The sequence below is a fragment of the Pseudochaenichthys georgianus genome, chromosome 19, assembly GCF_902827115.2.
Source record: "Pseudochaenichthys georgianus chromosome 19, fPseGeo1.2, whole genome shotgun sequence".
Taxonomy (NCBI): Eukaryota; Metazoa; Chordata; class Actinopteri; order Perciformes; family Channichthyidae; genus Pseudochaenichthys; species Pseudochaenichthys georgianus.
Window position 1 is genome coordinate 21,874,791 of NC_047521.1, and position 25,993 is coordinate 21,900,783.

General features: G+C 41.4%; 2 protein-coding genes across 2 annotated transcripts; both read right to left on the bottom strand.

Annotated features, from left to right (window-relative positions):
- Positions 1-5,526: 5,526 nt before the first annotated feature.
- Positions 5,527-8,918, bottom strand: LOC117464429 (C-reactive protein-like). The gene is made up of 3 exons (XM_034106854.2): positions 8,785-8,918; positions 8,614-8,692; positions 5,527-7,631 (listed from the first exon to the last, which is right to left on the bottom strand). The coding sequence occupies exons 1-3, from the start codon at positions 8,785-8,787 to the stop codon at positions 7,021-7,023; spliced, it is 693 nt and encodes a 230-aa protein (XP_033962745.1). The 5' UTR covers positions 8,788-8,918; the 3' UTR covers positions 5,527-7,020.
- Positions 8,919-13,973: 5,055 nt separating this feature from the next.
- stub1 (STIP1 homology and U-Box containing protein 1) lies at positions 13,974-18,599 on the bottom strand. Its single transcript, XM_034107670.2, has 8 exons — positions 18,484-18,599; positions 17,455-17,684; positions 16,853-17,051; positions 16,350-16,515; positions 16,188-16,263; positions 16,030-16,086; positions 14,722-14,838; positions 13,974-14,110 (listed from the first exon to the last, which is right to left on the bottom strand). The coding sequence occupies exons 2-8, from the start codon at positions 17,566-17,568 to the stop codon at positions 13,985-13,987; spliced, it is 855 nt and encodes a 284-aa protein (XP_033963561.1). The 5' UTR covers positions 17,569-17,684; positions 18,484-18,599; the 3' UTR covers positions 13,974-13,984.
- Positions 18,600-25,993: the final 7,394 nt, after the last annotated feature.

Sequence of the window (25,993 nt, forward strand, 5' to 3'; positions counted from 1 at the left end):
ATTTTCTGATTCTAGAGAAGAAATAAATACATACAACTTCCTTTAGTATATACAGTACTGATCTATCACACATTTGATAATCGAAAATGAAAAATAAATTAGGTACTGTACATGACCACAAACATGTTATATTGGTAAAGAAAATTGGTAACATAAACATAAACATTAGTATTTATATATCATTATTTTAACAATTGAAATAAAACGTTTTTCTCTCTTTCACTAAATTATGCATATCTATCTAGACTTGAAGCTTATTTTTTTTATCAAAATCAAGAATCTTGAGGATTATCTCACATTTCTAGCTGCAAATACAGTTCTTACAACCTATTTTTGGGTAATTTATCTTAGCATACTAATGAATATTCATTTGCTGTAATTACCATTCCGAAATGTAAAGTGATACTTTATTTAGTAATATTTTTTACTGATATAATTACAAATCGAAAATAAAAGGAACAGAGAAGCTGATCAGAGAACAGACGTACCTGGAAGCTCTCCAGCACACTGGAAATAGTTCCGATCTGAATCCTTTTATCCTTATATGCAGGTCATTATTGACAAATGCTTGTTTAAAACCCTGCTCAAATATTATTTTTGTATCATTTCCTTTCGCAGGGCACACCTGTGTTTCCTCAAATAATGGTCTAGGCGCAGGCCCGGACACACAAATCTGACAACAAAGAACTGACACAGATGGAACCGACTGTTGCGTCGCCTCGCGTCTCTGAGTTTTGGCCATGGGTGCGTTTCACTTCGGTTAAATGGATTCCTTGCGTCCCTCACTTGCGTCGTTTCCCTGCGACTATCACCATAATGAAACACGCCCAGAAGAATGTCATGCAAAGCTGCCTGCCTGCCTGCCTTCCTTTGATTCTCTCTGAACTGCCTGGTCTTTTTAATGTTTAATGTCAACCATTTGTGCAGATAGCATTAAGTAGAACAGATCGGCGATCGCTGATGCTAGCGTTAGCATTTCTCCCCTGGACTTAAATTGTGTATTATAGAATGATCACACCAGTGGCAGTACTCTTCAAAGGGTTCACAAAATATGACTCTTACTGTTTAACATTTTGGGTTACTTAATGTTACTTCATATTAAGGCTAATAAAAATGACATGGCTGTAATGCTAACTAACGTGCTAGCTACTAGCTAGATAGCAAACTTGATCCAGCCACTCCTGGTCCTTTCATCAGACGGGAAGCGAAAGAATGAGCAAGACCCATTGCTGGTATGATAACAACCTGGTACTAAGCACACAGACATCTTGTTAAAGTTATCTTATCTTAGCCAGTGCCATATAGATAGATTATATCTATATGGCACTGATCTTAGCTATCTCTTAGTAGAGGAAAACAATTGTGACATCACTTACGCGACTCTGGGATTTGTAGTCTTTCTAGTTGCGTATTTTTCATAGTCTTATATTTCAACAGTTTTATGACAAACTGTGACTTTTTGACATGGAAATTATTATTTTTAATGTGTAATTCATGGCACAATTCAAACGGGATCGAAAGATAATCTTTCTCTCTTCATTGACTTAACTACAAACGTTTTCCGAAATAAGGTCCCATGAGTCCCACCGGAAGGGGAGGGAAGTCACGCCCATCTACTTCCGGTCCATGGGACCTTATTTCGGAAAAATATCAGGCCGTTTCTCAATCGCGAGGATTTTGGCTGAACCGACGCAGCACACATTTAAATGTAAATATGTAGTGGCGTAGAACATGTGTTGGTAAATATGTTACTTTGTTACATTTGTTTGTTATCACGAAAAATGTGTTCCGTGAAAGAAAAGCAAGTTCATAATTAGATAGACATCGTGAGGTATTTATTTTTGGTACAGTTTATGTTGAAACCGTTAGAGAGAGTGGCACACTTGTTAGCCTGTTCCATTCTTCTTCGTTTTCCGTAGCCGTGGCTTGGAAGTATACTTGCTTCGTTTCTGAAGGAAGTGACTTGGAAGTACGCGACTACCAAGCCAGCATCCTCGCGATTGAGAAACGGCCTCAGTCTACCCATGTGCAGCATCGAAATTTCCTCGGTGGAATTCCAAGTATGCTGGAGATTGGAACAGTCTTTCGGCGGCACTCGATAACGTAGCATCCTTGAAATATTGGCTTGGAAGCCAAAATCCTCGCGATTGAGAAACGGCCACTGTGATGGATCGTTGGAACTATGTGCAACTCAGGCATACGCTCGAACAGGAGCTGCCTGGACGCTGCAATCATGTTGCGCGCACTATCCGCGCTGAGTGTGCTGACTTTTCGTACAATGTCCCACTGTCTGTGTCTGTGCAGTTATCGGCGAAATGTCGCTCCTCTGTTTTCATTGAAACAGCTCCTTATATATCCGTTAGCGCCGCAGCTAGCTAGCACCAGATGCTAACAACAACAATACACGTAAGGTGTGCACGTTCTCTCTCCTAGGCGACCGCCTATGTCGCCTATGCCAAAAACCGGCACTGCCCAAGATGTTGGAATCACATGGTTGTCGTGCAATTTGCAATAAAATTGTTTTTTTGGGGACAAAAACAAGCTACAACTAAACAATACGAGATATAATTGAACAGATCCCTTTTTTTTTTTATTCCTTTTGTGCCCATAGCAGATCAAAGATCATCATAAGAGAGCACAAAACATCCAGCAAACGTTCAATCAATTTGACAGCTTGACTTTTAAGGGGACATTTTGACATTAATGTCTCGCTTAACAAAAAAAATCTCTGAATGCAAATAATGGCATTGTAACAACATTATTTCCCAGGAATTGATGTTTAAAACATGATCTTCTGTCACGTGTACATCATCTTCTTTTATCAATCAAGCACTAAATCTGACAAACAAGAGCAACTTGACCCTGATGAGTCTTTGTGAGCTTCGTGAAAAAGATCTTAATTTTATGGGCTGAATATTTATGCAAGAAAGCTCTAAAAAAAGTATCCATCTGTTCAATGCACACATGCCACAGCTCACAGATAGCTCGTAGCACTGTCTTGCGTATGCAAATATGTTTTGCCTGGAAATCTATTTGGAGTTGCTCGAAGGAATCCAGAACGGCCCTCCTTCTGTCTCCCCTCGCCGCCTCACGAGGGGCTCCCTCTCGCCGTCTATCTCCTCTCGTGTGGAAACATTTTCACCAGCTCCACACGCATGGACATACAGTCAGTAGCACCGCCTCGCCTCAGACAGCCTAAACCACCATGGGCCAATATGCAGATCTCACAGGCACACACTGTCCGCGAGCAGGACAAGCAGCCCTGCAACTGTTTGCTTAGCTGGATTAATACATGGAGAGACACAGAGGGATTAATTATCCAGTCTGTGGAGACGCACGGCCACTTATTGTGTCCTTCTGTTACACACGATGAGTATTGCTTTGGTGCAGAAAACAGCAGTGTGTGGCCCCTAAATACTAACATGAAATAAAAAGGTTGAGTTGGTAACAAAAAAAAAGCTGACACAAAATGATTTGTTTAAGGGGAAGCACATTGTTATCAGGACATTAAGATGTCTTTTAAAATGACAGTAACAATAAAGTGTTTGGGTTTAAGGGAAGCAAAAAAAGGAAGTAACAGTGTGTGTGTGTGTGTGTGTGTGTGTGTGTGTGTGTGTGTGTGTGTGTGTGTGTGTGTGTGTGTGTGTGTGTGTGTGTGTGTGTGTGTGTGTGTGTGTGTGTGTGTGTGTGTGTGTGTGTGTGTGTGTGTGTGTGTGTGTGTGTGTGTGTGTGTGTGTGTGTGTGTGTGTGTGTGTGTGTGTGTGTGTGTGTGTGTGTGTGTGTGTGTGTGTGTGTGTGTGTGTGTGTGTGTGTGTGTGTGTGTGTGTGTGTTCTCTTCTAGTGCAGAAACTGTGGAGTGTGTGGCCCCAACTTTTAAATAAAAAGCTTGTGCTGCTAAAAGACAATGTGCAATTTTATTTGCAGGTCTTGTGATCAGTGCAAGACATTTGAAGATTAGATTTTGAGATGTTTTAATATAAAGTTACTAAGACAAAACAAATATTTTAATTAAGGTAATTAGTGGGAATTTTTGCATATGTGTGGGTTTGAGGAATTATTACCCCTCTTGGGCAGAGATGCAAAAATAGGGGAATAACAGACCTTGTGTTGACCGTGTGTGTGTGTGTGTGTGTGTGTGTGTGTGTGTGTGTGTGTGTGTGTGTGTGTGTGTGTGTGTGTGTGTGTGTGTGTGTGTGTGTGTGTGTGTGTGTGTGTGTGTGTGTGTGTGTGTGTGTGTGTGTGTGTGTGTGTGTGTGTGTGTGTGTGTGTGTGTGTGTGTGTGTGTGTGTGTGTGTGTGTGTGTGTGTGTGTGTGTGTGTGTGTGTGTGTGTGTGTGTGTGTGTGTGTGTGTGTTCTCTTCTAGTGCAGAAACTGTGGAGTGTGTGGCCCCAACTTTTAAATAAAAAGCTTGTGCTGCTAAAAGACAATGTGCAATTTTATTTGCAGGTCTTGTGATCAGTGCAAGACATTTGAAGATTAGATTTTGAGATGTTTTAATATAAAGTTACTAAGACAAAACAAATATTTTAATTAAGGTAATTAGTGGGAATTTTTGCATATGTGTGGGTTTGAGGAATTATTACCCCTCTTGGGCAGAGATGCAAAAATAGGGGAATAACAGACCTTGTGTTGACCGTGTGTGTGTGTATGTGTGTGCGTACCAGAGGGCTGAGAAGCCAGGCATGGGCAGATGGTCCACGAAGGTGTTACCACACAGTGAGTGGGCACCGCGATTGATGCATTGCAACATCCAAGAAGGTGGAACATTTGGCTGCTGACCCGCAGTCAGAACTCGTTGGCCCTGCCTTCTCCTTATTTAGCTGCTGCGAGAGAGCCGACGGGTGATTCGGTCAGAATAAACACACACTCACACACAGGGAACGCAGCACTTTCCCACCCTCAAGGGAGCCTGCATGCACGCTGGAAACTTCTTCCTCATCTCTGCAAGGAGGTCATGGTGGTTGTGCAGGAGGAGGAGGAGGAGGAGGAGGAAGAGCGGAGCAGCAAACTGGAACTTAGGGTTACTGGGTTACACTTGGATGGAGAAGATCTGCCCTTGAGGTTATTCTCAGGGGGTTTGTTAGTGAAGCAGCTCCATATGATTTGATTTCTGCAAGTTACATGTAACCGTCCGCCTTATTTTTGCTGTTTAACACTGGAGACATGAGAAAATACTATAGAAACAAGGGGGGCAGAAGCTTTGTCTTCTAGAAATTGAAATGTTATCAATGGAGCACAAGTATTTCAAAATCAATGAACATGTCAGTATGATTACTAGAAAACTGTCCGATAAGTCAAACTTAATTTATTCTTTCTCAGTAAATATTGATTGATTGAAAACTGGGTGTTTCTCTATCTTGGTGGAAGTTTGGTGTCCCTTTCTCCTCCAGCTGAATACGTGAAAAGGTTTTTTCTTTAATTTCCTAAATAAATAAAAAAGTCCCTTGTTCGAATTATGTAAACAAGTTATTATTCCTTTAAAAGGTGTCCCAAAAACAGATTATTAGGAAAAGGAAGCTGAAAGAGTTCAAAGACGAAATACTCCCTTTAATTACAAACATTATTAGTTATGCACATGGCAAGGTTTTATTTCAGACCCAAAAGCGTTCTTACATCAGTGGAAACATGTGAAATTCATGAGTGAGTATACGCTAACCGGAGGCAACATTACGGCGGTGGATATTAAACATGATAATTGCTATTTGTCTCTGAGTGCAGTAAATCATTAAGAAATAACACATCTCACAGTGTTTTAATACCCACTTCATTTTCATCAATATCATTGGACAGACTAAATTGTACTATCTGAATGCATGACGGTTTGGGGATTTAATTTAATTAATTACTGTATTTGCAATTCTGACCAAAAAAGATTTGATTTGAATTGAACCTGTATTTTTGGCATTATAGTTTTCCATTAAAAACGCATTAAAGGTTTTTGAAAAAATAGTTTTGAATACATTATAGCAGCAGATCGTAATCAGTTAATGGTGGACTTCGGTTCATAACTATATCACATTAGCTGATGCATGATAACGCTTCACTTGACACACGTTTCTGTTTGATGTGAACTAGTGCAGAGTGCCACCCTATGGATGCAACCGGCACGTCAACATTTAAAGCTCCATATTTAGAGGTTGGTCTTTCAAAGGATGAAGCTTGGAGACACAAAGAAGACTAAACTAATTAAATGCTAATTATTGAAACAAGGATCTTAAACTGAGGTACCGTTTGGAAAAAGCCCTCTGATGTACATTTTGATAAAAATGCTTTAATTCACCACAAATAAATTGTTTTGTTTTTCGCTAGTGCATTTTGTTGTCTAAAATAATTACAGATTACTGCATAGGAGGTTTCTCAGTCAATATACTGAAACACTACTCCTTTCTACGTTCTTAACTAGTCATCAAGCACATGGGAGGGGGATGAACGAATTGGCCCCTGGGCACAGACATGAAAAAGGCCCCAACACCTCTCTGACATAGGAGCCAGACACACAGGAGTTATAGTTGTTTAGCCTTTTTGTTATTTTGTGTCTATTTTGTGATCGTTTTAATTTATTTTTGTCTGTGGCTGTGCACTTTGCAGTCATCTTGTTTGCATCCGTGTTTGGTTCTATGCAGTTTTTTTGTCACTGTGTTTAGACATTTTACATCTGTTTGTAGTTGTTTTGCAATTGTTGTTGTTATTTGTGTCTCTTTTTTACAGGGTGGTTTGCCTGGTCCCTTGTGTCTCTTTGCAGCGGTTTAAACAGTCTCTCTGTGGTTGTTATATGTATCTTCGCGGTTATTTTTGAGGACACTTCGGGCTCCTGGTCTTTTGTAGGATATGCCTTTCAAATAATCCATTAATGATCAACAGTTCCTTAATGTCAAATTAAACTGAGAGTTGTTGTGTTTTTGGAAGCCCAGGCTCTAACATGAAACAATACTGAATCTAAGAAAGAAAACCACACATCAGTATCAGTCCAACACAGATCTCTAAAGCCTGTTTCCTCTCTGCCCCCGACTCCACGTCCAGTCAGTCATCATCCACCACCATCACGTTCCCGTTCAGCTCGTACTCCATGGTGCCCCAGTCGAAGACGTTTCCCTTGGGCACCCTGTGTCCGTAGTGCCAGGCCTGGATCATGCTCCTGGAGAGCACAAAGTCCCACATGTTCAGATCCGCCATCTCGCCAACGAAGCTCTGCCCGGCCTCCAGACCCCCCAGGTGTTTGTCTGCATCCTGCCCCAGGAGGATGGAGCCTTTGGGACGGATGCTGTGCCCGGGTTTGTAGACCTGGTAGGTGCTGCGTTTCCCATCCACCCAGAAGGCAGAGAGGCCGGTGCGAGAGTCCCAGGTGAGGCAGAGGCTGGTGCGGAACGTGGTGATGGGCGGCAGGTGGAAGAAGATGCCGTCGCCGCTCATATAGAAGGAGACGCGCCCGTCGCTCTCACGCCACACGTTCAGCTCGTCGTAGTCGGCGGTGCGGTAGGCGAACAGGATGATCTGACGGTCCTCAGGCAGCTCCGTGGCCACCCGCATGCAGAGGGTGAAGGCCCTCAGCCCCATCTCCTTCTGAGGGATCAGGGACACGAAGCTGAAGTCAGTCTCGTAAGGGAACACCAGGACTTTGTCGCTCAGACCCACTGGCAACACAAACAGGGAAGATACAGTCAGTGAGACACAGAGAGAGATATGGTCAGGGTGGGAGGGTTACTATAAAAATGTATTCCAGTACAATTAGGCTTATAAATATCACATGTTTATCTCACTGCTCGGCTCTTCATATAGAGTTATTTTTTACTTTGTTATGAAGCCAGGGCCCACTTTATAAATCAGTTTTGCAATCAACTATTATCAAAATGTAAATATGTTCATTTTTTAATGTAGTCCCTCTTATAATTACCAATACATGTATGTATATATGTTGTAATTGTATTTAAAAACATACTTTTAATAATTATTTGGTTGTTTTTTATAATTATTATTCATTTAAGTAGGCACGTTTTCCTTACTACATTTTTTATTTTATTTATTTCTTTTTATTCACTTAAAACAAATGGTTTCAGTTTTAAAGCTTCACCATGGCATGTTTCTTTGTTTTATATCTCCGGTAATGGAATTAATTTTGTTTATTGAGCAAAGTACATTTATGGACAAACCTTGATAATAAATAAAAATAAATTAGAAAATTACTAGTTACTTGTAAAAAATGTTTATCACTGACTTTAAGTATAACAAGTTAAAAGTAAAGTAACCTGATTAATTTCTGTTCTTTTGGATAAACTCAATATCAAATGGAATTGAAAAAATCTGAGAAAATAAATGTCAATAAGACGGCTTTAACATTATGTAAAGAAAAAAGAACAACTAAGTGTCTAGTGTTTCAATGTCTATGCTTCTTAATATATGGTTCTGTATTTTCCATGTTTTGTAACATTTTGATGCTGCTAGTAATCCACATGTGTGTACTCTGATTAGTGTTAGGGAATACAGTTAAAAAATGTTTGTATTCTAATTACAAAATCGTGTTACAAGTATGCCGTTACAGAGCCTGGCTGTGGCATACATCTACAGGTGAAGTTAAATTACTTTTGTTTTTTTAATGACATCCTGTTAATTTCATACCTTGGGTGGCAGAGGGGAGCATCATAGACCATCCAAACACACCCACAACAACCAGAGCAAACCTCACAGTGTTGACCATCTTAAAAAAGAAACAAAACAAAACACATTATCCCTGAACACAAACGTCACACCAGAGACCAAATTATATGAAAAGGAAACCGCTTTTCTCACCATCTTGATGTTGTTGTGTTGTCTCGATGTTGCTAACTCAGTCCGCTCTGAAATGCTCTGTCCTCTTCCCTCCTGACACGGGCCGTGACATCAGCATCAGACGGATACTCTGACAATAGGCCTGGTGTGTGTGAGGGCTGTGTCCGTCTACATGTGACTGAAACACACACCCTCACATATGTGTTTGTGTCCACATCACATGAGACGTACAGTGTTCTCACACACCGAGAACAATGTTTTATAGAGGATCTGTGGCAGACATTTCTGCAGGTGTTAGTCGTTCTTAAAGGGTCATGACATATTTGTCTCTTTTTTGTTAGTCGTTTCAACTTTGCAGATACTTTTTTACTTTTAAATGACAGTGTTTTGAGATCTGTCTGGGATGATTGCCAACTGAAATGAACAGGATTGACATTTGGTTTGTGATTATCAAAAAACTGAAAAATAACAATTAACTTCCAGCTAAATCTGAATAATTCACTGCCTTTCTGCTGAAGAAATAGTCAGTTAAAAACATAATCCCATCTATTTGACAGCCAGGACATGAGAGGCTTATTCTTGAGCATGCTTGGCTTTAAATATAACCATTGGTCAAACTCAATGTCATATCAAATTAACAAAATTAGATCAAATAAACATACATTCTGTAACCTTTAAAGTTTTGATTGATAAGAAATAAAAACAGTTTTGACCATGAAAAAAAATGCTTTCTTTTACTTATTCAATGACATTTAGCATCAGACTGATACTGAAATATCTGCAAATCAGCCTGGATGATTAATCAGTTCAGCTCTGATGTAAATGTCAAGTATGCTTTCATTAAGATCTATCATAAGGTTTGTTTCAGAGAGAGAAAAGGTAACATAAATAGGTATGAAGGGGCTAGACAGTTGCCGGCAGGAAAAACAGAAGAGAAAAATGCTTGCGTCAACACAAAAGTCGATTCAAAGACAGACAAAGGGACATTGTGTCTACAAGAAATGACATACTCAAAATAGAGATCAAGTCAAAAAAATAATATTAACTTCACCAAATGTGTATTTATTGCAGGGCTTGTGTCGCTGATCATGTTTTGCTTTGTAGAACAGCTGCAATCCTCTGGCCGTTTCTCAATCGCGAGTACACATGCTGCAGAGCAACTATCTCAAGTATATTACGTCAGGAGAGGTTTCTCAATACTCAAATGTCCCCTCCTCGACTCCTATCCTCGAGACTTGGTGCCGCCCACAGGAGATGCGAGCGGAGGAGCCGAGGAGAGGAGGGGAAGCAGCAGGCGGTTAGAGAAATGAGAACTCCTCTCCTCTGAGCAGTCATTTTAAAGAGACGTCCATTAATGATGACAGGAGGAACATCAGCCCTCTGTCTGATGCACAGATGTGTTCATTACCACTTATATATTTACTTTTAATTCATTGACAGTGCGGTATAATGAGACAATAACAGGCTACAGATGCGGACATACACACACATATATTTATATAAATATATACAATTTCAGAATCAAACAAGTATGAGAGCACTCTCATAATAACGTAACACAATCAGAGACTGGATATATCTCCCCCTCTCTCTGGTCGCTGAAATGGGGAATTGAAATTGCGGGCTAAAAGTTGTATTTACAAGTATTAAAAGTAAGCATAGGACACCAAACCAACTGAGACCCGTCTGTCCGCCACATCTACACACTGTACCACACACACAGCTCCTAAAGCATAATCAGGCTACAGCCGTTGTGTATTTTATTATGTGAAGCACTAAATGGTCTTAGAAAAATATCGACTCTTTGTTTGTAGATATCTACTAAACTAAAGCATACAAATACAGAGAGTAATGTAGGCCTGTTGAGTGATATATACTTTACATACTATACACACTGCTCTGCTTTCTGCATGGACCTCACAGCTGTTCTCACTGTAAACATCGCGTTGCGATGAAAGCAGTTTCTAAAATAATATCCAGGGGATGCATGCAGAGCTGTCATTGGCTGAGCCTGAGATAAGTCCGGCCGTGCGTAACGCCTCCACCGTTCCCGGAAATGCATCCGCGGAGGAGCCTTGGAGGACCCATCAGTGTCTCCTCGGTTAGAGCTCCTTCAGAGAGCATCCTTGATGCTCGGTCCTCGAAGTGCATTTAGAGAAATGAGATGTCCTTCAAAATGGCGCTGAAATTCATTTCCGGGTCACTACAGGAGGACCGAGGAGTCGAGGAGGGGAAATTTGAGTATTGAGAACCCTCTATAGAGTGGCACAGAATGCGATTTAACCTAACATGGGCTGAAGTCGAATAGTCCATTTAGCTTAGTTTAGGAACCTTCCTAACGGAGTCAAATCAAATGACCCGGAAGTCCCTCAGTGGCAGCCATGATAAGTGCCGTTCGAATTCTCTAGAATGATAGGAAAGGAGGTTTCAAACTTCCTTTATAACCTCCTTTAGCGTAGGAACCACTGGACCTCCCTAAACGAAAGGAGAGGAGAAATGCTGGCCCACAGCATTTGCGTCACACAACAGTCGGCCGTTCACGGAAACAAACGATTATGACGGATAAATTATATGATGAAAGTTACGGTGCTTATTAAGCATTTTAAAACGTATGTGGTAAGTTGCCAAAGTGCTTTGTTTTGAACGTTCATCAGTATTATAATCAAAAAGAGAAATATGAACGTTAGTTTTTACTGAAATGATAAAATAAAGTCAACATTTCACTGAGCTGTGTGGGGTTTGTTCAACTTTTAAAATATGTTTGAATGGTGATATACACAGTGATAGATGTTAAGGACTAACGTTTATAATAAATACATTTGCATTGATTTTAAGATATTTTCGTAGTTCATACAATCATACGTATTGGGATCATTTGCATTAATGTGGACCGGAGGGAGAGGGTGACGAGCATAAGTTTCACTTTCCTTTTTTATTTCAATTCCAACTTTGGTCATGAAGAATATGTTTCTCTGTTGTGCACGTTCATAAAGCATAAAGCAACAGCATCAGAGCACGGTGCAGAGTGAGTCCATCGTTCTTATTAAACATCCATGTTGTAGTCCGCTGTATAGAAAACTGTAGTTTCCACAGCAGCAGACGCACAAAATGACGTCCGCTGGCGCATCATAAACACGTCGGATAGTGAAGGTGCAGTCGGATTCTCTAAAGCACCGCAGTCTCTTCTCCTAAATCCTTTTGAATTCTCCTATCCGCTATCCCTTAACCCCGTGACGTTTCACTCAGAGGTCAAGGAATAGACGATAGGGTTAGACGTTAGGAGCTGATTTTCGGATTATCCTACCGCAACCATGCATTTAAACCAGTCCTTCGGCGCCACTCGATTACGTAGTATACTTGAAATAGTTGCTCTGCAGCAGTTTTACTCGCATTGAGAAACGGCCTCTGTCTCTATGTTGCAGCAAAATGGTGGAATCTGTAAGGAGTCGGAAAAATAACAACTCAAAGTTCACGGTTTAATGGGGGCAAATGAAAACTGAACCAGGCATTTATGTTATCAACATATCTACATTTAATACAGTTTCTCAAGCTCTAGGATTTCTCAAGAAAAAGAAAAAAAAAAGAACCCTATTTTGTCAAGAAATAAAATCTGAGATACACGAGCAAATTATGTACACTACCTGCACCCCGACATGAAACACGGACGACAGGCCGGATTCACCACGGACGCACATTCGGCGGGAAAATAACCTGTAAACTGATTACATTAAAATGTGTTTTACAGAAAGGAAACCAGCACCGAAAAACTTGGACTGAGGTAAGGATGAGAAAAGATGGTCGGAGCTCTTCCAGCATTTTAAACACGGACGTTGTTACATCGATACTAGCAAACCTCAAATCCCTGCAACAACACACAACTTTGTCCCACACTGGTGATTGGTTTACAGAAGATGTTGCAACCATGAAAAATAACACGAACAGCAAAACGGTGAGACCAATGAAAACTATCCTCTTGCCTTTGCAAAGGAAAATAAAAAATCACGTCATGCTTGATGTGAGCGTCCACAGGCATTCCAGGCAAACAGCACGAGCCAAACACAACGTCCAAGCACAATTTTTTGTTTCTATGAACAACACACACAGCACAGACCGTCCTCCGAAGCAGGTTTTTCAACAGCTAATGTCATCTATCAATATTCAAACATTTTCAATTAATATCCAGCAATGTGAAAACTTTTTTTTTTTTTGTATACAGCGGTCATCTCCGTTGGTTTTCAGCATCCAGTTCAAGGCCGCTTTTCATGAAATTCTTGTATTGTCCCGATAAAAAACACTTTGAATTACTGTAGGTCAAGCCTAAACCTAAAGAGTACATTATGCATACATTCAACGTATTTAAATTGTCTGTAATGGGGTGTGATTGATATGCTAAGAAGAAAAACTAACCATCCTCTTAAGAGTCTTACATGGAGACATGAGTAGGCATGTTTGGAGCGCCACCTGCAGGTGGAGAAGAGACTTGATTCCCTATATGACTAGTTTGCAATTCTCATCATGTGAAACTTGCATACACCTTCATGGAGAAAAGGATTTTGGCATTTCAGGTCCCACTTTAAAAAATGTACATTAAGAAGTGGGCAAATGCTCCAATGTATATGAAAAACTAAAGTAAACGCCAAATACAAGGCCTATGTCTTAATGTCCACCATACGTAATACATTAATATTGGTGGTGTGTGTGAAACACTGGAGTGCAAATGCTGATGCTTTCCAAGGATTGTGGCACTCAGAGAAAGAGAGAGGGAGGGAGCGAGAGAGACCAGAGAGTGTGGCCCCTTTTTGAGAGAAAAGAAGGGGAGTCAGGCTGGAGAAATACAGCATGACAGAAGGGAAGAGGAAGGAGGAGAGAAGGAAGAGGAAGGAGGAGAGAAGGTAAAGAAAGAGCAGAATGAGATCGGGGGGGGTCTTAAAGGGAGCAGCAGAGCCTCAGAAAGTATGAGCGGGGAGTTTTACAGCAAAGATCAAATGTGGGGGGGGGGGGGGGGGTAAGAGGCAGACCGAGATACATTGCTCCCATCTGGTAGTCCATAATGTGGTGTTTCCCGCTTGTGTAAAAGTACATAATCCAGAAAGGGGGGGGGGGGGGGGGGGGGGGGGGGGGTTCTATAGTCTGGTGTTGTCCAGGCTTTGTGTTGAGTATGGGGAGTATGGATTGAGAGATGGGAGGGGATGGTGGTGGGTGGGGGGGGGGGGGGGTCCCTTTAGTAGTCCTCCACCCAGCCGTTCTCCTGGATAAAGGCATCGATCACCTCCTTCATGGCCAGGTTTGGGATCAGCTGGTCCTGGGTCAGGGGGCTCCTGGTGACCGGGTCGAAGTGACCCACCCGCTGCACAGAGAGCAGGTTATACGCTAGTGTTAGCTACTGCTAGGTTATATAGCTAATTCATGCAAATAAGACCGTTTTTAGGCACATCTACAACAAAAAGTGTCATTTTAGCATGACCAAGTCACACATCTACATGTATAGAGCTCTTTTCAGACAAGAGGCGTAGCTCAAAGTGCTTTTTCAAAAAAATGTTTTACAAATGTGTACAGAGGCCACTTCTGAAAATATGTGGTCTGAATTTCCCTCTTGAATTTGTCCCTTTTAGAACTTATTACTAAATCAGTGGTCATAAAATAAACTTCAACTACCGCCTTGTGGTTGTCTGCCTCCAGCAACCCGTCAAGTTGCAGTTTACAGCCATTTCAGTGTGAAAGGGTGTCATCACTTCATCGTTTTATTCTCAGCGACATTTGTGTGAAATTGTCATAAGCACATGGATGTGTGAGGTCACAGTGACCTTGAGCTTTGACTACCAAAAGGAAATCAGTTCATTCTGGAGCCTAAGTGGACATTTCTGCCAAATTTAAAGAACTTCTCTTCAAAATGTTTTCTGAGGTAACGGCACACGGACAGAAAACCCTAAAACATAATGCAGCTGACGAAGGTTTTACCTGTAGGTGCTCCTCAATGTCCTTGCGATCATAAGTGATCCCACTGGGTGTGATGCAGGGTTCCCTCATCAGCTCAAAGCTGATCTTCCCACACAGGTAATCTGGGATCTCCCGCTTCTGAAGGGACGACAAAACGCAGCAAGAGTCACACTGATGTAACGCTAAGAGATATATGGATATTGTTGGGGAAATATTTTCCAAGGCCCATAACTTTGACCCAGTTTATCAGTTCAAACTGTCCTGACAGCACGCGCACCTCGTAACCTTGGCTGCTGTGCTCTCAGTGTTCTGTCTCCCTGTCTGTTGGCGTCAGCTGATAGAGGTGTTATGATTTTATCTTGTTATGCAGCATGTTGATGATGCTCTCGGAACTAGCTAAATACATGGGTCTGGGGTGGAGTTCTTCAGAATTGACGTGGCAACTCTACCGTGCAGTCAGATCGTGGCTGCTGTGACTTGTGATGTGAATTCTCCGGCCGAAGCTCCAAATAAACCTCCAGTGTTTGACATCAAAGCTCCTGCTCTTCCCGTGTCTCTTTCCTGAGTCGGTGACTCCCACTGCATTGCTGCTACACACAAGTTTCCCTTACAGATATCATATCAGAAGAGCTGCCAACACTATCCTCTGAAAACACTTCCCCAGTCCAAGGAAATATGATATGAAAGCATCAATGAGCTCACTAATGATATCATGAAGGTAGTGAATAACACACTTCTTTCGTCAGGGTTTAGTAAACCTTCACACCTCCTAACACAAAGAAGCTCATCGCCCTGTTGTAGTCAGCGCGGTGTCTTTTCTCCTGTCAATTACATGACAACTCCTTCAGTTCAGGCAGCAACTATCCATAGCCAGGATAATTAAACACCACAAGCCCTTGCAAACAAATAGTGATGGTAACCATAGAAACAGCTCAGGCTGGGGAAAGTACACAACTGTCTGTCTGGAGTAAAGGTGAATTATCACAGATGCAATTGCAACCACTAATGGTAGCAGATGCAAAAAGAATGTCCCTATGATAGAAAAAAAAACAAATCTGAAATGCGGCATCATAATGTGCTCATGTCTATTTCTCTTGTTGCTATGTCAACGATCAAAGGTGGTGGGATGTAGGTGTTTACCGTTAGCAGAGATGCATTTGTGTGGGTGAATGTGATCAGCGTCTATTTGGATGGATGATGGTGACCTATTCAAGATGGGTTTTTTTGCTTCTTGCCCAATGCATGCTGTGGACATGGTAAGCGACCGAATGAATGAACACAATTATTACATGCTCATAGTTGTAATGATTCATTTATTTCCATACTCACTTTTCTTTTCTCGTCCACTTGAGAGAAGAGCTCCTCCATGTCCATTAGATACTTGTCCTAAGTAGGCCACAGCGAATATATTCATGAATATTACATTGAGGTTGTTTCTATGTATTTAAAAGCATGAAAACTGATATAGTCCAAGACATAGAACGTACATTTTTTGTTGAAATCTTGGCAATATCGCCTCCATTTTGATTGTCGTCCTGTTTCTCTTTGTATTCTTCAAGTTCTCTGAAGAAAAGTTTATTAGAAATCATTATTACCAATCTTCATCAAAAGATTACTATGACACACAGCACGCTGGATAATTGTCTCACCTTTCTTTATCAGCGATTATGAGTTTGGTCAGATAGGCATGTAGCTCGTTCTCCTGGTTGATGCGCTTCTCCTCGATGCTATTCCAACGTTTCTTCTTCGCAATGCGCAAGGCGCTGGGAATGTCATCTCCGAAATTCAGCCTCTGTTCTTTTGCCAGGTTATAAGCTGTAGAAACATTAACATCCGTTTACCATTCAAGTTTCTCTTACACTTGTATTTCCTTCATTTCTTGTTCCTTTGATAACACATCAAAGAGTTAATAGAAAATGTTTTATCTTTTATTCTGTATTATTATTATTGTACAATGACAAAGCATACTGCAAGATTGGCTGTGCCCATAACATTCCTCAGAGTACAATAAGTGATATAAGTAACTAAACCAGTTTTAAAAGAGAGAAACACGTTGACTTATGGATAATAGGAAATACACGAGGAACATTGTGCATTACATGATCAAGCTGATCAAACAAAGGTTTCCCCATCTTATTGTAGTTTCTCTGACCTTTCTGCAGGTTGCCGATGGCCTCGTCGTAGTTCTCCAGCTCCAGGTGACACTGGCCTAGGAAGAAGTGAGCCTTCACTGACTGGCTGTCCAGCTCCAGCGCATGCTTACAGTCAGCCAGAGCCTTGTCATGCTGCTGCAGCTTCACATGGCACAGAGCCCTGTTGGTGTAGTACACTGCCACCGATGGATTACGGTTCTGGGAGAAACCAGACAAATACACATGCACTTTAACATCATAGCAATGTCAGATTCAAAGGCTTTATTGTCATAGGCACAGCAGCTAAAGTGCAGTTATCGCAATGACAACCTTAAGTCTCATGCTTCTCCAACAATGCAACAAAATATATATAGGTCATGAAACAAAAAATAGTGCAAGATTATGTTGCAAGACCAATGTGCAAGTAATGCACGAGAAGTGAACTATGTACACATAAAATAAGTTTAATGTTGCAAGTGACCAAGTAAAGGCCTATATACATGTAAAATATAATCACATACACAAGAACATAATGTAAAATTAGATACTGTAGACAAGGGCAATATCATTTTAATATGTTTGAGTTATTTAGACATAATTCCAGCATTAGCATGACACTCACAATAGCCTTGCTGTAACACGTAGCAGCCTCCTGGTACTTGCGGCAGAGGAACAGCCGGTTCCCCTGCTCCTTCAGCTCCTGAGCGGTTGAACTCTTCTCCGGGCTGCCGGCCATCTTCTCCACCGGCTCCGCGGGGCCCGCCTCGCCCTGCTTCCCTATCCTGTTCCCCGTGTCTCCGGCTGGCTAGCTGATGGGTTCAAGAAAGCCCTGTATCTCCTGGGTCTCACAAACTGAGAGGAGAGACACACAATGCACGTGAAGCTAAGTCAACATTCACGTTGTGTGTAACACTCACTGCAAAGCACCTGCAATGCGCGTCTTGGGGAGAATTAGGTGCTGTCAGTCTGTGATGCCACCCAGAAAAAGGCATTTGTTGCTGACTGTGCACACAAACATGACAGTGAGGTGGCTGGACTGCCAGCGAATTAACTATTCGTGTGAAGGACGTCCGTGGTGACTACATGAGAAGCAGAGCTAGCTAAATATTAAAGACTCACTGCCTTTAATGCAAGGCTGCTGCACTGCAACGTTACACCACTGCTACACAATGTAAGATGTTGTAAACAAATACATAGGGTTAACGTTTGGCCCACTAACAGAGAGATGCATGTGTTGCAGAAGCAATCATATAAACAGAGTGACAATGTCGTTAAGTTTAGTGAACAGCAAACAAGAGTTCGGTGCTTAGCTAGATATTAGCTGGTTAGCTTTGTTAGCATAGTGAGGTATGTTGTCGATTATACAACAATCGTTTTTCGAGTGAGAGGACCGTTCTTCCTACGCAGCTGTATTACCTTCAGTGACACAATTAATCACAAGCTGATTGGAATATATGTATGACGGGTCTAAAAAAAATACATATTAGCATTTATCTTACGTTCACATCATAGCCCCAACGCAACCTGAGAAAAGATAAATATGCTAACCTAATGCTAGGTTAGCTTGTTTGCTACACAGCCTTTTTCCAATCTATCTATGCTACTTCAGAGTAAGAGGTTGTCTCTGTGAATCGCAGTTAACACTCCTTACCTTGTAGAAGCAATCTCACATCCAGGTAAAACCGATTTTATATGATTTGATAGCTTTATCGATATATTTTTTCCCATACGAGCTGTCATCACAGGTTGTTGTTATGCTGACGTCAAGCGCTTACGCGAAGTCGACGGAAGCCGAAAGGGTTGTTTTACTCTCAAAGCAAACCACTGCCTACCAGAATATTAATGTTCATAAGACACTGAGTCATAATACGATTAATTCAATGTCATTGATTGAGCCTTAAATGCGGAGATAGTGCTTTGTATGACAATATTTGTATTTAACGATGTGATAAACGAGAAAAAGAGAGAATACGGCTTTAACAGAAAGCAACGCAACACACAGTAATCACCGGCAGATGGCGGTCTATAATCAGAGTTTCATCTAAACAGAGATAGATAGATAGATAGATAGATAGATAGATAGATAGATAGATAGATAGATAGACAGATAGTTAGTTAGTTAGAAAAATAGATAGATACATACATAGGCCTACACTCAACGTGTAGTCAATTTAGAGCAGCTAACTCTGACTAAAGTTGTGATTCTCAGTAAGTACAGATCATTTGCAAACATATTGAATATTCTATCTTTCAGATATAATTTTATTTCTGCCTAAACTCTGACACTTCCTGACAATGGTCTATTCATTTGTATGGGGCAGATTATGATCAATCATTCTGTATATATTATCAGGGAGATCCCACCCACAGAGAAATTCACCCACACACAGATCCATATATGACCTTTATGAACCTTTATAAAGTGAAGAACATTCAAGTTTAGCCATGGAGGAATTAGCAGGGCTGTGGCTGTGGACGGGGGCACTTTCATCCGGGCCGGTTGGGTCTCTGGAAGGCTCCGCGCAGAGAACAGTGTGTGAAGATTAAGGCACATCCCCTGAGCAAACACACTGATAAATGTGTGAAGGGGGCCGTTGAGCCGCAGACCCACCAGCGCAGTGTGTCCCCAGCTGTGTTTACCCATCTCCACCAGTCGGTCCCCTGATCCCCCAGAACACCCAGCTACCCAGCCCCAATATCTGGGCTTTAGATCAGAGACTGACTGCTGCAAGATTAGATTCAGAGATGTGTAACTGTTATCACTATCAGTGACACAAATAATGACTCAGCGCTCAATAAATGACATACAATCACTTTCCCCTTTATACTCAAATTGTGGTGCCTTTATCTAATTATGATAAGATAAGATAAGAGAAATCTGTGGGCAAATTCAGCAATTACAAACAAATATCTGGGTCAAATAAAAAGTGTTCCCTCATTGAGATACATGTGGTGGATACAATTATAGACAACTCAACACCCTCATAAGTTAGTATGTATTTTAGTACGTCAAGGTGTACCTTATGAACTAGAAACTAAATGAAGTGTGTGATATGTCTTAATTCTGAGTGACAATTCTACTAAAGTAATTTTTAGCAGATAAAATCATGCAATACTAATTTGAGCAATACATGTGCTGGTATCTTTGCTTTACTCACAATAATCATCAAAGAGCATAATAATAACCTTTGTCACTTAATTTTATTTAAATTACTGCTCTGTGTATACGTTGAAACAAGTAATGTTAAAATGTGCTTAGTAAAGGGTTATTCGGTGTATTCAGTCCTCTTATAAAAGGAAGGAAGAAGGAAAACAAATATTTGAAAGTCTGACTTCCATCAGAGCATTTGTTCATTATATGAAAAAGTTACACAAAGATATACAGTTTTACTAAATTATCCAACAAAATAATGTGCCATACACACGCCATAGCAGAAGCTGGGAGTTATTGGAGAGACTTGGTGATTGTTTGCAAAGATTTCAAACAAAACAGGAACTCCACATTGTGATGGGGCATGTGAATGCAGCTTGAAGTGCCCATTGCTTACATTTAAACTCACGAGCTCTCTGCACACGCCTCCTGTCCAACATCCCAACCGCCATCCTCTGCCCCCCTCAAAACTGATGCCCACTGCACCAGCTGGCGTAGCCTCCAGTCACCTTGGCAACAACACCAGGAAGTTGCCCGGCTCCTCTGGCACAGCTGAAAAGCAGCCACTTCCTGATTGATTCTGGTCTTTCTTTCTGCCTGTGTAGTCGTTTTCCCATTTGGCAGTGGTCTCCGCCATTCAGCGCCAACGCGTCTGAAAAGAGAAAAAGGGTGAACACACTCTCCGTGGCGTTAAGGGAAACCTCAGGTTCAAATGGGTAAAACAAAAGCTGTGTTTATCCACAATGGTGGCCCTTTGTTTGGTGGGTTTGCTCATTTTGGGAAGGGGAAAGGCTCATAGACTTGTTCAAGTGGGTCTGAATGCAACCTGTACACAAAAGTAAAAGAATAGTTTCACAGTCTCAACTGAAAGAAAATGGAAATGTAGGAAATTATTGTTTCTATTTACGCCTCATTTGATAAACCAGCTTAATGAAGGGAAAGTCGCCGTTGCATTTTGATTATCGGATTCAGAAGTGTGCTTATATTGTCATACTATCAGAATACATCTTTTATGTCGCTTTTTAGTAATATAAAATACAAACAAAACGCCTGCCAAGAAACTCTGTAATTATCCGTCCGTCACACTGCGACCTCAAAGAAAGGACACATGCCCACCTGTCAATCACAACGTCCATCTTTACATTCACTTAGTCATCCCTTTAATTAACTCTTGTGCCAAAACACAGACACAAACTCAAATCGAAGTTGCTTTGTGGGCACACTTATTACATTACATGTCATTTGTTAGATGCTTTCATCCAAAGCGACTTTGAGTACGGTGGACAATCCCCACAGGAGCAATTTGGGGTGAAGTGTCACAACGACATGCTGACTGCAGTGGGACTCAAACTTGCTATCCCCTGATTCAAAGTCCATCACACTATCCACTGAGCCACATCCTCCCTACTTATATGTATATGTTACATTTTCTATGTGCCTTAAGTTACAGTTCACTTTTTGAAAAGGAACATTGATGGGAGTGAACGAAGATTTAAGGATGTGTTTTTTGGTGGAATATTTTTCATTTACAAATCAAAGTTTACTTGAAATGTCAGTCCAACAGGGTACATTTACTTTAATCTGTAAATTAAAACTTAAAAAAACGAACTAACTATTTTTTTCTCACACGTTTTTCAATATGAATTGCTTTAGATCTCCATATTTCAATGTGCATTACACAAGTTTACTCCTTAATATCTCACAATTGTCTCTAATATACTCCAAAAAGTGCACAGAAAGGCAACCTGTGTGTATTTAAAGTGTAACTTGTAATCACTTTAGTCCGTCATTGGTTAAAAGAGTTTGGTAATCATTTATAATGAACAACTGACATTATGTGCGCATGCTTTAACTCAAAACCACTGGTCGCTAAAGCTAACACCTTGGGTTAGGAGTTACATGAGGGATATCCTGATGCTAGCCCAAAGGCAAGTAAGAGAAAGCCCAGAGATACCCAGGGGTCAAAGGTCACCCACACACCTCTGCAGCCCTGATTAAGCTTCCTGACAGAGGCAGGGGGTGGAATAACTCATCTAATTCAGAATGTGCACACAAACAGGGAGCTAACAACATGTGGGTTGTTAAGGAGAGTTGAATCCCTGCTGCGAAGAGGGAACTAGGATTTCAAGATGCCAAAAATCATGCAAGAATGAAACGATTTTAGGAGATGTTGTACCCTGCAATAAAACAAACTGCAGATGTGCATTAAGCCACGTTGTGCATTAGACTTACGTACATTTACTTTTAATCACACATTAGCGAATAACCTTCGTGTATTTTTTTTAGCATCAGTTGGCTCGAGACCTCAAAACGGAGGCTTAAGTAAACTGAAACCAAAGAGTTTGTTTTTAAAACTTGCAATGTTAGTCCAAAAATCTTTTTCCACCCTGGGGGGTTGACAGCACACTGCATCTCAAAACACACACCCCATGGATTGATGTGTGGCGGCTGGGGATGGAGGCGGCTGCTGAGTAGCTCGTATAAGTGGCGGGGGAGAAGTTTTACAAAATAGTTTTTGGAGGGAAATCTAAACTCTTGAGCCATCTTCTCCTCCTCCAATTCAGTGCATTTATATTAAAGTTAACGATTAATAAAACTAACAACTTCCTCCAGATGGAAACAATATTTGTTTACCGATTGTTATTAATTGCAGGGTTCAAAACACACGATTGAGTTGTTTACATTATAATGAGCTGTGTCCCATCACATTATCAATACAAAAGCAGTTGTTCTGAGCTCATGCAAGTCAGTGATGACTAATCAGTGGGACTCTTCACAGGGGTGAGCCCAGCCAGCAGGGGCACCAAGGAGTGAGTAACTTCCCTGCATGTCCCCCTCCCATCCCCCTGTCCTCGCTGCCACTCCCCACCGTAACTCTCTGAATGTCCCCGGCTTAGGTCATGCTCTCCAGGGTCACCAACCCCCACCCTGCACCAACCCCCACCCCACAACACAATCCAAAGGAGCTAAGGCAGACATAATGAGCTATGGGCTAATTGTGTGTGTGTGTGTGTGTGTGTGTGTGTGTGTGTGTGTGTGTGTGTGTGTGTGTGTGTGTGTGTGTGTGTGTGTGTGTGTGTGTGTGTGTGTGTGTGTGTGTGTGTGTGTGTGTGTGTGTGTGTGTGTGTGTGTGTGTGTGTGTGTGTGTGTGATAGCCAGACAGTGGTTTGTTTTGGGGGGTGGTGCGTTTCTGTGTGTGTGTGTGTGGGGGGGGGGGGGGGGGGGGGATCTTGCACAGTCCTTCAGGGCAGCTCAGGAAAAGGCGAGTGTTGACTGACAGGTCTTTGGAAAAGACTTTCAGAGGAGTCAGACATGCAAGGACACATCTATAGTGACACACACAGTCACACACACTCTACTATGAAACCAATGCTCTCCATAGCCTACAGTTATAACACTACATGTTGCATACAGAGTCATATAGGGTATATATTTCAATATTATATACCTTCCTGTAAACGTTTGTTTGTTTGTCAGCACGATTACGAAACAACTACAGGCCCGATTGTCATGAAACTTAGTGGCATGGTGTAGCATTAGCCAGGGAAAGGCCGATTACATTTTGGAGCTGATCTGAATCTCAAAGTGCACACATGCAATAGTTTTACTTCCATAGAAAAGGTCTGCTACGGCTTCTCTAGTTTTCTGTTATTTGGGATTTCTTTTAAACCAAAATATGTGTTTTATACTCATCCAGTTTAGGTGGGTTTTCACTTGAAATCATGAAAGCAATCAGTGGACTTGTATTCATGTCGATTTCAAATCAACTCTGACAAACTTTGCCACTCAAATTCGATCTATTGAATCATTGCCAACCATCTTGATTGTGATGACATAAGTCAATCAGGGAAAGACGACTGAGAGCTAACATTAGCTGATAGTTAGCAACTGTAGACTTTTATCCACAGGGTGTTTATCTGCTGTCCGCTTGGATGGGACCTTTCACTGATGCGCATCAGATCGAAACGTTACAACTTCTCCCGGTCACAACACATCGGGGGGAGGGATGTGGACACATTCCAACGAGGAAATGACTGGAAAACACTTGAATATTCTTAGCTTGCGTGCTATTCGTTACCTTGCCAGCTAATAGCCTGCATACACGACGTGCAGATAGGGTTCAAAATCCTCAGGTTGAAGCTCTGTATGAATGTGTGTTCTCATGTGTGCGTCTACGTGCATGTGTATAGAGAGTGAAAGTATGTGTGATTGCAGGCAGTCATGCATATGTGTGCATGCATGAATGTGTCAGGCAGTTCAGCGCTGTCTGCAATGCTCTAGTTATTCAGCAAATGACCTTTCTTCATTTCTACCCCCCTTGTCTGCAAATTCTCTGCAAGACAACATAGTTAACATTAGCTAAAAAGAATAGAAGTTATGCCGTCCCACACGGTAGATCGAAACAACACCACTTTTATTCTACTTGTACCGTGTATTCTTATGAGGAAATGACTGGAACTGGAATATTCTTGGCTCGCGTGCCATTCGTCCGTCCAGTAGTTCCCCAGATAGCCTCGCCTTGGATGTATTACAGAGAAACATATTCCCTCAGTCCAACGAAAGATTACAAAGGAAACCTTTTTCCTCTGTCATTGCACCTTTTGGATTATGAGGTTTCTTGACATATGACTATAGTGTGTTTTATTGAACAGTAAAACACTATTCCTCTCTGTTCCTCATTAGACTGTTTCAACATCAGTAGATACCAAGGTTGGCAGCCAGCTTAAGTTTTGTCCGTCTCTATCGCCTGAATAGAACTTGTCTCTTTACTCTCGCCGCAACAATCCAGCTATTTGTTGTCATGTAAAGTTGCTGAAAGCAGCTTTTCTTGATCCTAGAAGTGTGTAGTCGGCAGATCCCAAATTGGACGGTAATCAGATCAGTGCGAGGAGTTTGACAAATGACCAATGACAAGCACTGGACCCTGGAGGATGGGAGGGGTTGCAAGGGGTCGGGGCTGGGGGTCAGAGGTTGGCTTTTCAAAATCGCTCAATCGAAGGGCCATTAAATCCCATCTTTGTGTGATTTCCCAGTGAAGCGCGGTGGTTCCATCAAATGCCCCCGATCTATGCACTAATGCGCCCAGTAAACGCTACGTCCTGAGCTCCAGCGGTGCATATTTAGTTGGAGGCCGATGCAATACCGTCACCCCTAAATGATGTGCAATCAGTGGAGGAATTTGCATCTCCCGGGTTCATGCAAAAAGCTGAAAAAGATTAGTGTGAATTGTTTGAGGACACTTTCAGGAAAGGAAACAATATATCAATAATTTTCATCTGTTTGCATCTTTTATTTATCGAATATATCATGACTTGTATATAGACTCTTTTTGCACTATTTCTATTTGTTTTGTATTTACATTTTTGCACATCTCAACAAATTCTCTTGCACTATTTTACCCGTTCTATGTCCTATATATATATATTCATATTGCACTGTTGGGGGAGCCTACCATTGCCATATCTACACTGTAGCTAATGCACATGGATCTTGATCTTGAATTTAGAAGTCTAGTTAAAAATCATGCATACTTTGTAATATCTTAAAGACAGTTTAAGTGCTGAACCTTGTGTATTTGTCCCCTTAAAGATTTTCTAACGTTATAATTTGGTGAAATATGTTTCTTTTCCTCCCACTCAGAATTAAATCTACAAACTAAATCTTCTCTAAATCCAACTATTCTCTGATCATGTTGTGAAAGTGCCTGCAATGGAGCTCTTAATCGTTAACATGAATGAGAAGGGCTTTGTGATCCAATTTTCTTCTGTAATTCCTCAATGTGTCTTATCTCATATGTAAAGTATGCCGTCTCTGGGGCGTCCTGTCTCGAGCTTTGTTTTCTTACGCCTGCCGTCCAAATTTCCATCACAAACATCTCGCCCCGTCTGACCCTTTGCTTTCTCTCTGTGGAGAGGCCCTGATTAGCCTGCATACATGAGCAGATAGGGCCCGAAGTCCTTACGTTGGAGCTATGCATGAATGTGTGTTCTCATGTGTGTGCGTCTACGTG